Genomic DNA, 13175 nt, shown 5'->3' on the forward strand with positions numbered 1-13175 from the left:
CACCTCCCTTCCTGTACTTTCTTTTGCTTGTGCAGTGACCTCATAGCATGAACCTCTTCCTTGAGCTTTTATGCAGTTTTCATCAAGTATGTAAGAGCCTTCCTGTGTCACTGAAACCTCCCACCTTGTGTCTCTCTTCTCACCCTGAGGTTTACCAAAGGCATAGTCGCTGTCAAGTAAACACGTTTGTATCCTGTTCCACCCTGCACCTCACCCATAACTCCACGTCCGCCTCTGCCATCGCACTGAGGCGCATCATGGAATGATCGTGGGGCATCCCAGCGCTGACCTCTCCAAACCTTTGTTCTTTAGTTTCCTCATCTATAGACCTACCTTTGCAGGTGTGGTGGGGCCTGGCAAGCAGTGAGTGCCAGGTCAGCTCGGTAGTTCTCAACAGTGTTCGATGTGGCCAACCCCCTCGTCCTGGTCGTCGTTGGCCCAGGTGGCTGGAGCATGACCGTTGTCTTTCTGGCAGCCCCCTGGCTCTCCGGCCCGTCCTCACCGGTCCCCTTCCATGCCTGCCTGCTTCCCCCCATCCTCTATACAGAGGTGCTCTGTAAGGTTTCCCACTCGGTCTTCTCCTTGCCTTCTGCCCATCTCCCAACCGTCTCCTGTGCAACTCTTCATGAGACACAAATTTCATCTGTAACCTCGATATGTAAGAAGCCTCCCAACACCTGTTCCCGGCTGCCTGCGAGATCCGTCACAGTTTGTGTGTCCCAGGCCGGACCCTCTCCCCCCGTCGCCCCTCTGCCTTTCCCTCCCATTTCTGCGCTCAGCCAGCAGTACCCCCTCCCTCCTTATCGTCCACAGGAGGCCCTCATGTCTCTCCCTTCTCCGTGCCCTCCACTGTGTCTGCAGCTGCCCTGGAATTGGGTGTTTCCTGTTTCTTCCCCACCTTCTCTCCTCTCGCCTGATGGCTGTGATCAGACCGCAGTAAGCTCTTCCCTGTATTCCTCTTTACTCTGTTCAAATTACCATCAGAATTGTCTTCCTGAAACACAAACCTTATCAGAAAAACCCTTTCCTGGCTTCCTGTTGGCTAAGGGATATTCTACAAGTTTCTCGTGTCTTGGATGTCAGAGTACTTACTTAGCGTCTTACTCCCTTGTTACCCATGAGGAGTGTGACCTCAGACTCCCCACCGGCCCACCTGGGTCCAGTTGAAGGCAGTAATCCAAAGGAAGGGTACACGTGGGGCCACGTGGTCCGTCATTCCTAGAACTGTCTAGATTGGGCCAGAGCAGCGCAGACGGTAGCACGCCCCGTCTCCACGCCACACGTCTGCTGTGAGACCGCCACTCCTCATTCCTGCCAGACTCGGCTGCTGGGCTGCTCCCACACGTGTTCGTGCCTCCGTGCTGTCGCTCACACCGTGTCGTCACGTGGATTTCATCAACGCGTGTCCGCTTATTAGCGTCCTTCCTCGTCCTTCAAGGCTTTCCCCAAACATTACCTCCTCTCTGAATCTCCCTCGGTCCTCCATCAGAATCCGTGCTCTCTTCCGTCGGATTCCTGTGTTGCTTTGTTTATACCTGTTACTGTGTCACGGAATTTGTCCCATGGCTTTCTCCGTAGGTTGTGAACTTCTTGAGGACAAAGTGTCTGTTTCTTTACAGCTTTCGCATGTTAGACAATGAGTAAATGATAGCTTTATGTCCGTACTGCTGGCAAAATGTGAACTACTCTCTAGCCACTTAAACCACTTCTGTGAACGTGATCGTCCTCCGTCCCTGGGGCCTTATCCACCATTCATCCTGTGTCTGCTTCTTACTAGATCTGAATACCATGGCTGCCACCGCTCAGGTCCTAGTCATTGGAGCCACTAACCGCCCGGACTCATTAGACCCTGCTTTGAGACGTGCAGGAAGGTTCGACCGAGAAATATGCCTGGGTATCCCAGATGAAGCATCCAGGGAAAGGTACACTCTTCGTATGTCACAGGTCATCTGAACTGAATGTTTTGAAAACAAGAGGTGACAAAAACCACGTAGCCTTTTTTTTTTCTCTTTGTTCTTGTCCCAGTAACCTTGACCTGGACAGGAAAAGGCCCTCTTTAAATTAGTACTTAAGAAACTAACGTGCTCGTCAATAACAGGGCCATTGTTTCAGGCTGTTTTCCCAGTAGTGATGGTGGATGTATGTGTGTATACCCCTTGGTCTGGTCCTACTGACGGTGGCTGGTGTCATGGAGTCTGCAGATCAACGTAGGGACAGTGCGGGCAGCTGGGGAACAGAGTGTGCTCACTGGCCCACTTGTCAGTTGCATTGACCACGAACCTGCCTAAGACCACAGGTTTCCTGACAAGGCAGCTGGAGAGTTGTAAGTGAAAGCTGTCTGTGTATTTTGCAGGACCAGCCTTCCCTAGTAATGGGGGTTGAACGTCTGGAGAGCAAAGAAATCGCTGCCAGTGTCTCAATAAGCAAGGAAGGTGTGGGAGGCACTGTTGAGGCAGCGCATAGAGGTCTGATAAAGGGTTTTTCTGTAACGCCGTGTCTGTCGTGGCTTTGGGCTTAAGTTTGTGACACTAAAATTGGTGTATGTGATTCGAGGAGTGGGTGGCATGTAGTGAGAAGAAACAGTCACAGGACGGTGACGGAGGGAAGGGGTGACAGGCAGGAGGCTTCGCGGAAGTAAACGTGGTTGTAAGGCACGTGGTGGGAGAGAAGGTTAGAGAGAGTGAGACAGGAGCGCATCGACCTTCCTTCTTCCCCGTATGTGATGTGCTTCAGCTTCTGATTGTTTGCAGTTCCTTCCTCGGTTACCGTATTCGGTCCAGCTCATGTGCTCCTCGTACTGCCACATGTATGATGTTTAAACAGTCACGCAGCCACTCAGGCTTGTTTAGTGTGTTTAACCTGCCGCAAAATGATAGTTAATGTCTGAGTTGTTCCTGTTTACGCCACAAACATGTATTGAGTGTATGGCGTGTGCTGGTACGTTCTGGAAGGCGTTGTGAGGAATATGAAGAGTGACGAGTTCTTGCTTTCCAGAGTCCTGTGTCCTTTATGGAGCCTTTCTCCTCCTGTGCCCACCTTCCGTAGAGAGAGGGACACGTGGGGCCCGTCTTCGCTGCTAGACAGGACTCTTCGTTCATCCACCCAGCATTCCCTCATCGACAGAGTCCTTAAAGGGCTTCTGCTGAGGGCCACGGTTTGAAAAATATAAGCCTATAGAAAAGTTAAAGGAATAGTACGATGAGTATGTGCACACCCTTCAGCTGGGGGCACCACTCACTCGCACATCCATACCCCCTTCCAGTCTCTGCAGAAAACCTACGTATATTTGTGTGCATGTGTGTGTGTACCTTTTTTTTTTTCCAAGCCATTTGAAGACGGAGGACAACAGGATGACGCTTCAGCCATAAGTGCTTCCCGGGGTGACTGTCACTCCATTTCACACCATTTCAGGAAATTTAACACTGACGCAATAATACTAACATACGGTCTGTTCTGATTTTCCCAGTTGCCCCTAAAATGTCCATTTTAATTGCTTTCTTCTTGATTTTGTGTAGTTTTGTGTTTCATGTGTCATCCATTCTGGGATCAAACCTGCTGTTTAGTCAATGTGACCCTTTAACCTTAACCTGCCTCTTCAGGGAGGAAGTGCTTTCATGACATTGACATTTCCCAGGTGCCTCATAGTTTAAACTTGCCTGACCGTCTCTTCCTGATGGGACTCAGCGTAGGCATTTTGGGCAAAATACTGCCTGGGTGGTGAGGTGTCCTCAGCGTCCTCTCAGGAGGCTCTGAGTGTTCCTTTGTGTCATTATTGGTCCTGTTAAGTCCGGTCACTCGGTTGAGAAGTTTGTCAAGAGTTTTCTCCTCTAAAGGTACCTTTTTCCTTTATTCTTAACGCAATCCAGATATTTCTGGCACCAAAGGGTGTTTATGGCTGCCTGTTGTCAGTTTGTCCAAATTCCATGTGAGACTCTGCGTGAGGTCTGTTGGCGTTCACATCGGTGTTTCATGTAGGCTGGGTGGCCTGGCTCAGTCACGGCGGCCAGCGCAGGGATTGTGTCTCAGAATGAAGGGGATGTTAGGTGTTCGCTGTGTTTAAGGGCAGGTGGGTAGAGTGGGGTCAAAGCCTGAAAGATGATAGCTCTTGAATATAATCATGAGTGAGAATTTTTTAAGTGAGTATATTTTAAAAAAAATTTTATTCTGGTAAAAATAAACACATAAAATTTACCATGCTAACCGTTTTTAACAGTATGGTTTAGGAATATTAATTTTTATTTACTTTGGAACAAATTTCTAGTACTTTTTCATTTTGCAATTTAATCCTGCAAAATTAACATTTGGCACAGCGGTTGGCATTTCAGTCACTTCTGAGTGATCAGAAGAACGCTGAGTACAAAAAGAAACGGGGTCTTAGGGAGGATATATCAGGCAAAGCAGACCTGGTCTGGGGGTTTCTTAAAGGATTCTCTGAGGAAGCTGAGACTTTAAGAATAATAGCAATTAACTGATAACGTGACGCTGAGAGTGTCCCTGGGAGGAGTAGCATGTGCAGAGAGGCCCTGAGGTGACTGAGCTCAGTGAGTCCAGGAACCTAGAAGAAGAACACTATGGCTGTAGAAGAGATAAAGCGTGGAAAGGCTGGCAAGGGATGCAGAAGGCAGTTCACATACAGTTGGTAAGGATTTTGGACCTCTTTGTGAGTGGTGGGAAGGAATTAAAGCAATTAATGTAAGCAAGACAGTGATGGAAACAGACTTTTTATTTGGAAAGAGATCATTGTAGCTGCAGCATGAAGAATGAAGGGAAAAAGAGCAAGAATAGGTCCTGGTGAACCCGCGATGGGGCTGTTATGATGTCTGGACGAGATGGTGATGGGCTTAAGGAGATGGGCAATAGGTGGAGATAAGCGGAGCGGTGCCTGGTGGGAGCACACAGGTAGAGCGCATCTGGAGTGATCAGTTGTTTAGCCAGTAGACCCAGTGGGTTGCATTTCTTGGCAGAAGGTACATGTGGAAGGTGGGAGCTGTGATTGAGCAGGAAGGAATAGTCCCATTTCTATCTGTTTTTGTTTTTTGAGAGAGAGAGGGTGCAAATGAGCGAGGGGCCAGGAGAGAGGGAATCTCACAAGGGGCAGAGAGAGAGAGAAGCAGGGCTCACCCAGGGCAGGGCCTGTGCTCTTGAACCGTGAGATCATGACCTGAGCCAAAGTCCAAAGCTTAACCGACTGAGCCACCTGGGCGCCCCTCAGGTTTCTGATTTGAGCCTCTGTGCTGCTGGTTTTCTCTGAGGGGACCTGGGGAGGGACGGAGGAAGTAGCGGCGGGTGCCCCACGTCCCTCTGCCTTTTCCCAGATTCCTAACTCATCCTAGCTTTTGTTTGGTTGCCTGTAACAAAGTAATAATAGTAACGTGCCTTGTTTTGTCTTTACGATGGGAACAGCACCCCCGCTTTAAAAGGCTTCTCGTAAGGATTGCATCAATACACCCAGCACAGCTTCTGACTCGTAGAAATGTTAAGGTTGCTCTTGATGTTTTCCTGGACTTTGAAAGTATCTTGTTACGGAACGTTCCAGCGTACACAAAAGCAGTCTGATACAATTCTTCTAGTTTCTGGTACTGCAGAACAAGCCACTGCAAAATTTAGTGGCTTTCAGCAACAGTCATTTTATTGTCTCTCACAAGCCCTGTGGGTAGAGAATTTAGAAAGGCCTCAGCTGGTCGGTTCTGTGCCCGGCCCGGCTCCCGTGTGGTTGTAGAGGTGGCAGCTGGAGCTTGGAGCAGCCAGGCTGTGCGCGTCTGCACACCTGCCTGTCTCACCTGGCTCGGCTGCGTCTCCGCATGCCTGTCCCCCTCCTCCCCTCTCCGTGTGGCTCCCTTCACGGGACAGTTTGGGCTTCTCAGAGCTGGGCGGTCTCATAGCGTCTGTCCCACTGCCCTGTGCTGTTGACCAGCCGCTGAGGTCAGCCCAGACTCAGAAGAGGAGAGCCGAGAACGTACAGACATGCCTTTCAGACCCTCATGATGGTGAAGCCCGGGTCTTATGACCCAGCCACAAACAATCCTCGCCGTTTCAGTCCTGTTCTGTCTGTCCCCCATGCTTTTTCCTGGAGTGTCTAAAGCAAAATTCGGGCACCATATTGTTTCCACAATAATACTTCAGAATCTAACGGGTGAAGACTTTTTGTTTAACCTACGTGCTCACTAATAATTCTTTGATACATCCGATGTCCGAACCACATCCATAGGTTTGAGGTATAAAACCATTACGGATTTCAGTATAACCACATGTAGCGTGTTCCTGTCTCATCTGCACAAGGATTGTTCGCTGCCAGCCCAAGTCACATGTTAGGATCACACATCCTTTCTTTACCTTTGTAACCTTTCTGGAATCCACGATTGCCACGTTTTTGTCATTTACTAACCTTCTTGCAACTTTTTTCACATTCTGTGTTTCCTCCAAGTGCCTGTGCGCGGGTGTGGGTCTGTCCCTTACCTTATGTGACGGTGAGAGGCAGTAGGAAATAGCGGATGTGAAGTCGGAACAGCAGTGTCTGGTGTGAATTCTGTTGTCTCCTGTTGCTGCTGTCCTCCAGTGGGAGTCCTCGTCTGAGGTTCTGTTCTAACAGCACGGCTGATAGGACATCTGCAATGTAAGCTGTTTTGTTGAAGCTTGGCCCCCCTGTAAAGCAGATGACCAGCTGACTTTTTACTTAGAAACCTCCAAGGGTCAATTTCTGAAGATGCGTTTTGTTGCGTCGATTCAGATCTTTCAGGAGAAGGTGTTGAGACCGTACCATGGGCTGTGGGTCTAGCTGCCGGTCTTGCAACACAGGCAGGTCGGAAGGATGCTGAGGAACTGTACGCCCTGTTTTCCTGGTGGAGCGCGTGCCCAGATCTTCCCTGTTCTGCGGGCAGGCGGCGTGGGGAGGATGTGGGGTCTTAGCACGTCTCACGCACGACTCCCAGCACTTGGGTTTTGGGCTCTGCTGTGGCCCCAGTTTCCATGGTCCAGCACTTTGAGGCCTCCCGTTCCTGGTCTTTGGAGTTCGCCAGACAGATACACTTCCTTCTCGTTAGCGCACCTCTCTGAAAAAGGTTGATTCTGACTTTGTGCCCTCTCCTGGACATTTACCATTCTCTACTTCCGTTCTTGATCAACGTGGTTGGAGAGTACAGGCAGTCAGATATCTCTTGGCCTGTGCTGGTATGGATAAATGATTGACTAAACGGGTGAGAAGAGGCAGGTCTCTGGTGCAGAAGAATTCCAAATAATGTGTGTGGACGCACCGCCCTGAAGGAAGTGGACTCCCACTGCCTACCCCTAAAATGCGAGCTGGGCACGTCGACTTATTTGCAGAGTGCGGTACGGAAAAGGGCGAAGGATTACAACCCCATGGTGGAAACCCTTCCAGACACGGCGTAAGGCCTGGTGGTCAGCGTTCGCATCCCGGTGGTGAGGGGGCCGACAGTGTGTACCCTTGATGGGACCAGGGGGGACCATGCTTCACCTCTGTCGTCTTCTTCCCCCAAATACATTGACTTAGTCTAATCACCATAAAAATAACAGACTAGTCCCCCATTGAGGGGTAATCTACAAAGTTCTGGGTCACTAATTCTCAAAACTGTCCTAATAGGAGAGGGGTATTGTGGTACATAGAACTCCCTGTACTTACTGTCTGTGCAATAATTCTGTAAATCTAAAACTTCCAAAATAAAAGGTGTATTTTTTAAAGAATTTGTTAAAACTCATCCTGTTTATAGCCAAATATAGCATTAATCTGGATCATTTATTCTGGGAACCCTTAACAGAATCTTTTTAAGGATTTACCGACCTTAGAGCATCAGCTAGAGCTGACACAGAGCCCCGTGTTGAGAGGCCTTTCTCTTCTTTGCTAGGAAGACGTGTAAACCTCAGAACCCCCCCAAACACCTGTTCTTTCAGTATCCGAGCAGCATAAGTACCTCTCCCTGTGTAATTTTTTTTTTAACATTTATTTATTTTTGAGACAGAGACAGAGCATGAGCAGGGGAGGGGCAGAGAGAGAGGGAGACACAGAATCTGAAGCAGGCTCCAGGCTCTGAGCTGTCAGCACAGAGCCCGACCTGGGGCTCAAACCCACAGACCATGAGATCATGACCTGAGCGGAAGTCGGACGCTCAACCGACCGAGCCACCCAGGCGCCCCTACCTCTCTGTATAGAGCAGCACTCAAGCCTGTGGCCTAAGCCCAGTGCTGACAGCTGGTTAAAGTCCTTGTAAGAATACAGGCGGATCACGGGGCACCTGGGTGGCTCAGTCGGTAAGCGTCTGACTTCAGCTCAGGTCATGATCTCGCGGTTTGTGGGTCCGAGCCCCACATCGGGCTCTGTGCTGACAGTTCAGAGCCTGGAGCCTGCTTCAGATTCTGTCTCCCTGTCTCTCTGCTCCTCCCCCACTCACGCTCCGTCTCTCTCTCTCTCTCTCTCTCTCTCTCTCTCTCTCTCTCTCTCAAAAATAAATACACATTGAAAAAAATTTTAAAAATAAATAAATAAAGGCAGATCCTTGTATTGCAAGTTCCCTGCAGTTCCCTCCCAGAACGGGGGCAGGAGTGGGGGTGTCCAGGCAGCCTCCTAGTTACGTTCACTGTGGAGTTTGTGCCTCTTGGTGTTTTTTTTTTCCGGCAGAGGAAATGTTGCTGAAACATCTACCATCTTGAAACTGGAGCTCTCTTACTGGTTATTTTCTCCTCCTCTGGAGTTCCCAGAGTATGATGAATGGAAGTGTCCACACTTTTTCAGAAATACAAGTTGTAACTGGGAAACGGGTGACACTTACTTTGTGTGAGCTATTTTTCATAACATTGGAAGTTGCTTAGTATCCTTGTACAATGCAGTGAATAAGGTCTGAGTCTTCAGGAAATGGTTCTGTCATGGAGCCTTTTGTGGGTTGCTGGTGTGTAAAGTACCTGAGTAATTTTTCATTGGTCGGTAATGTTCACCTGCTTCCCTCTGGTTCACTGACATGATCTCAGATGACTTTTGTGTAACTCACTGTCCATTGGCTTGACACTTGAAAATACTCCTCTCTGCTACAAATTTGAAAATTGCAAAACGTATTTCCTTGTCTGAGTTAATTTGGAATATCACAGTGTGTGAATGGTAATAATAACAAACCCTTGGGCCCTCGCCATAGGTCGGCCACTGTTCTGAAGGCCGTGTGTGTGTGTGTGTGTGTGTGTGTGTGTGTGTGTGTGTGTTCACCCTGCGCAGAGCGCTCCTATAGCTCGCGCGTGAGGAAATTGAGGCGCGCAAGGACAGTCACTGTGTGGTAGAGCTGGCTTCAGAGCCTCCGCCCTAACCATTGTTCCCACTTTCACACTTTCTTCACTGGGTCTTACACAGATTGTTAAGGGACTCCTTCATATTAATGACCTGGAGGCCCACAGGTCACTGGCCCGTGCCACGTTGTGGTTCAGGCGAGTAGACTTCTGCATACGCACGATCCCGTGAAGTTGGAGAAGTAACCGTCCTAATATAAAATTGGATGCAAGGGGTGTATCACTACAGCTTTTTGTGATGGATGGAATTCATGGTTTACTCAGAGTCTGGTGGCTTTTATTTCCGGCAGGTGTCCATTTCATCTTTTCTAAAAGCAGAATTGACTTCAGATGTGTTTGGTGACTTGTTTTTTCTGGTGGGTAAGGAGGCTGAAGTTCTTCCCTGTCTTTCCTACAGAATACTTCGAACTTTGTGCAGAAAACTAAGACTTCCGGAAACTTTTCATTTCCACCACTTGGCACACCTCACTCCAGGCTTTGTTGGCGCTGACCTGATGGCGCTCTGCCGAGAGGCAGCCATGTGTGCGGTCAGTAGGGTCCTGATGAAGCTGCCCGAGCCGCGGGCCGACCCTGAGATGGAACCTTTGCTCTCCAGAGGAGGCCGGGGAGACGGGATCGGAACGAAGCCCGCTTCCGAAGCACAGGAGCTTTCCCCGCAGGTGCCGAACCTGTCCTTCGTGTCGGCCGCCCAGCAAGCGTCGGTATGGTTGAGGTTTATGATTTATGTTTTATTGGCATTTTATCCACAGACTAATTATCAATCACACCCAGAATGTCTGTAGCTTCAAAAGTACAAATTGTTTTACTTTTTTAGCTGATCCTGAATAAATTCCTTTTACGGTATTGATTATGAGGCTCTGGACCAGGGGTTGGCAAGCTGTGGCCTCCCTGCCGCCACACTTCATAGCGGTGCCCCCACAGGGGTCCCTGGCGTGCGACTGTGCGGCCCACAGGCCTGCGGTGCACACCCTGCAGACCTGGCCAGAGAGAGCTGGTCGGCTGCTGTAGGAGCCCCGGGCACTCGGTTGTATTTCCTGGTCACCTTCTGGTCAGGTGCGCCAGGACGATCCTCTGGCGCCCTGTGTCCGTGAGCCGGCGCCGCGCGGCTATGGAGGACAGTACGTGCGTGAGGGGCACTCGTGTGTCCAAGGTCAACACTGCAGCTGTGAGCTCTAGGAGTTCATACTTTGTGCGCGGGCTTCATACGGCCCTGTCATCGAAGGAACGAAGCGTAAGCGACCATGGCCTGCCCGGGCCACACAGCTGCTTCCCAGAGCAGGTCCCGGTCCGTGGTTGTCAGATGTCTTTTTCCCCGTCACTCACTTGGAGCCACAGTCCATCTGTTAAAAAGAATAGTAAGCGTATTCCTGATACGAGACACACAGAAGTTAGGACTTGACAGACTGACTCCGGGTTACTTTCCTCCCACCTTTATAGTCTCCTCAGAACAAGGAGTCTGTTTGCCTCCGAAGCTCAAGGCTCCACGTAGTGCCCTTCGAGGAACCTTGTTTTGAATTCTACTGCCACCAGAGTAACTTTGTTTGAATTTCATCAAGATTCAGCTGCTTCGTGATTATTTGTAAATGAAAACTGGAAGAAATAGTCGCAGAAATGACTGTTACCAGCTGCCCGTGTTTGCCACAGCTGGCCCGTGTTAGCACACGGACGTCCTTGTCCTGTATTTGGTTCTAGTCCGTGGACCTTTCCTCGGCCAAATCTTCATCTACACAGAGTAAAAGAAATGGCTTCTGTCAGTGGAGAAAATTGTGAAAATCCACAGTAGTTCATTATAGCTTAAAGACATATTGCAGTAATAATTTTTAAAAGCACAAAAATAAGTTTTCCAACAAATATGCAGTTTTTCACTTTTCCCTTCGATCGCTCCCTTTAAGGATGAATTGCAAAGGCTGCTGGTGTTGCTGCGAAACCAGGACCCCCTCTCAGAGGAGCGGCTGCAAGGGCTGCGCATTGAACTGAATGACTTCATTGTTGCTCTGTCCTCCGTCCAGCCCTCGGCCAAAAGGGAGGGCTTTGTCACTGTCCCCAATGTGACTTGGGCAGACATCGGTGCCCTGGAAGATGTCAGAGAGGAGCTCACCATGGCCATCCTGGTAGGTGTGTCCGCCGTGGAACGGCGCTGGCCCGTGTGACAGGTGCAGGTGGGCTGGACTGTACGTTTTCTCTCATGTGTTCTGCTGTACTATCGTTCAGCCTCCAGCAACCTGTTTTGTTCTTTCGAAGTCTGTTTGAGGCTCATTCAGTGGTTGTGCTTGAATTCTGTGGCAGTGAATTAAAAAAAAAAAAGTTGGGTTTCAACCAAGAGCCGACCATTTGAGAAATATTCTCTCAACTCGCTCCCACTCCTGTGGGTCAGAGAAGTTTCATAAAAGTCTGGATCGATTTTCGTTCACTCTTGCTTTTCCACTTTACTGCTCTTTAATGAGGAACGATCTGCATAGAGGTGTGTAGCTGCTGGGAGAGGAGCAGGTGCAGGGGCTGGGTGTGCCTGGCTCCTGACCACGGACAGCACAGCCTCTCCTCCATCTCTAGGACACCTTCTGAAAGCTTCGTAGCCTGGAAGTTTGGGTAGTTTTTTTAAAAACCTTGATTTTAAGATGCTGAAGGTATTGTGTCTTTATGTTTGAAGTGCTTTCAGAACTTACGTTTAGGTGTGATTTCCTCATGAGCAGGGACTTGATTTATCACCACGTACCCCGTGCTTGGTGCGGAGGTAAGCGCCCTGCCAGCACTGTTCTTACCTCTGGACCCCATGGTCACGGTGGCAGCTTGCATCTGGAGAGAACGTGGACGCGCAGTGTGAATGGACATTCGTAATGGATCACCTCTGGCGTTGTTTTTTACAGGCACCGGTACGTAACCCCGATCAGTTCAGAGCCCTCGGATTGGTGACCCCAGCTGGAGTCCTCCTGGCGGGCCCGCCCGGCTGCGGGAAAACGCTGCTGGCCAAGGTGCGCTGAGTGCAGCTGCGGGTTCTCTCCCCTGCTGTCTCGTCGGGTCCTGGGAATTTAGCCTACGTGTTAGAGTGGGCTAGTTTTACATAATTTCTCTCACAAGGTCATTTTAGTAAGACTGACAGTTTTCAGGAATGTGTCCCGCTTTTATTTTAATTACAGAAGGTACATCATTGGACATTTGTGAAATAAAAAAATTTTTTAATTTTTATTTAATGTTTATTTATGAGAGACAGAGAGAGAGAGTGCAAACAGGGGAGGGGCAGAGAGGGAGGGAGACACAGAATCCCAAGCAGGATCCAGGCTCTGAGCTATCGGCACAGACCTGACTCGGGGCTCAAACCCACACACCGCGAGATCAGGACCTGAGCCGAAGTCAGACACTTAACTGACTGAACCACCCAGACACCCCCATGAAAGAAAAAGTTTTTTACATGAGCCATGGCTCCATCAATTTTAATATAGCAAGTATCGTATTCCCTGGAACTGTGGCTTTTTAACGAGTACTATCGCATAGTTGTAGTAGCTGACCTTGTTTCCTGCTTTGCTGTAGTTATTTATAACCTCAGTGTTTTCTTCGCTGTTCCCTACAATTGTTATTTTAAAAAATTGTTTTTTTGGGTCACCTGGGTGGCTCAGTTGGTTGAGTGTCTGACTCTTGGGTTTAGCTCAGGTCATGATCTCACAGCTTTGTGAGATCGAGCCCCACATCAGGCTCTGCACTGTCAACGCAGAGCCTGCTTGGGATTCTGTCTCTCCCTGTCTCTGCTTCTCCCCTTCCTGGGTTGTCTCTCAAAATACATAAACTTTAAAAGAAAGAAAGTGAAAGCCAACAAGTATAGTCTTTAAAGCCCACTGGTAATTTTTAAAATGCCACTTAAGAAGCATAAGAAACCATTTTTGCCTCCCAGACCGTCAAAG

The 13175-nt window shown here is 49.2% G+C and overlaps 1 protein-coding gene across 4 annotated transcripts in view; it reads left to right on the forward strand.

The window, feature by feature from the left end:
- Positions 1–13175, forward strand: part of NVL (nuclear VCP like) — a 90000-nt gene that overhangs the window by 20337 nt on the left and 56488 nt on the right. For all 4 annotated transcript variants that reach the window (XM_027046360.2, XM_027046358.2, XM_053209767.1 and 1 more), the window contains 4 exons: positions 1778–1922; positions 9680–9983; positions 11175–11393; positions 12147–12251. In XM_027046360.2, the coding sequence (XP_026902161.1) occupies positions 1778–1922; positions 9680–9983; positions 11175–11393; positions 12147–12251 (773 nt within the window). The remainder of the gene's footprint in view (positions 1–1777; positions 1923–9679; positions 9984–11174; positions 11394–12146; positions 12252–13175) is intronic.

The sequence above is a fragment of the Acinonyx jubatus genome, chromosome E4 (genome assembly GCF_027475565.1).
Source record: "Acinonyx jubatus isolate Ajub_Pintada_27869175 chromosome E4, VMU_Ajub_asm_v1.0, whole genome shotgun sequence".
Classification (NCBI taxonomy): Eukaryota; Metazoa; Chordata; class Mammalia; order Carnivora; family Felidae; genus Acinonyx; species Acinonyx jubatus.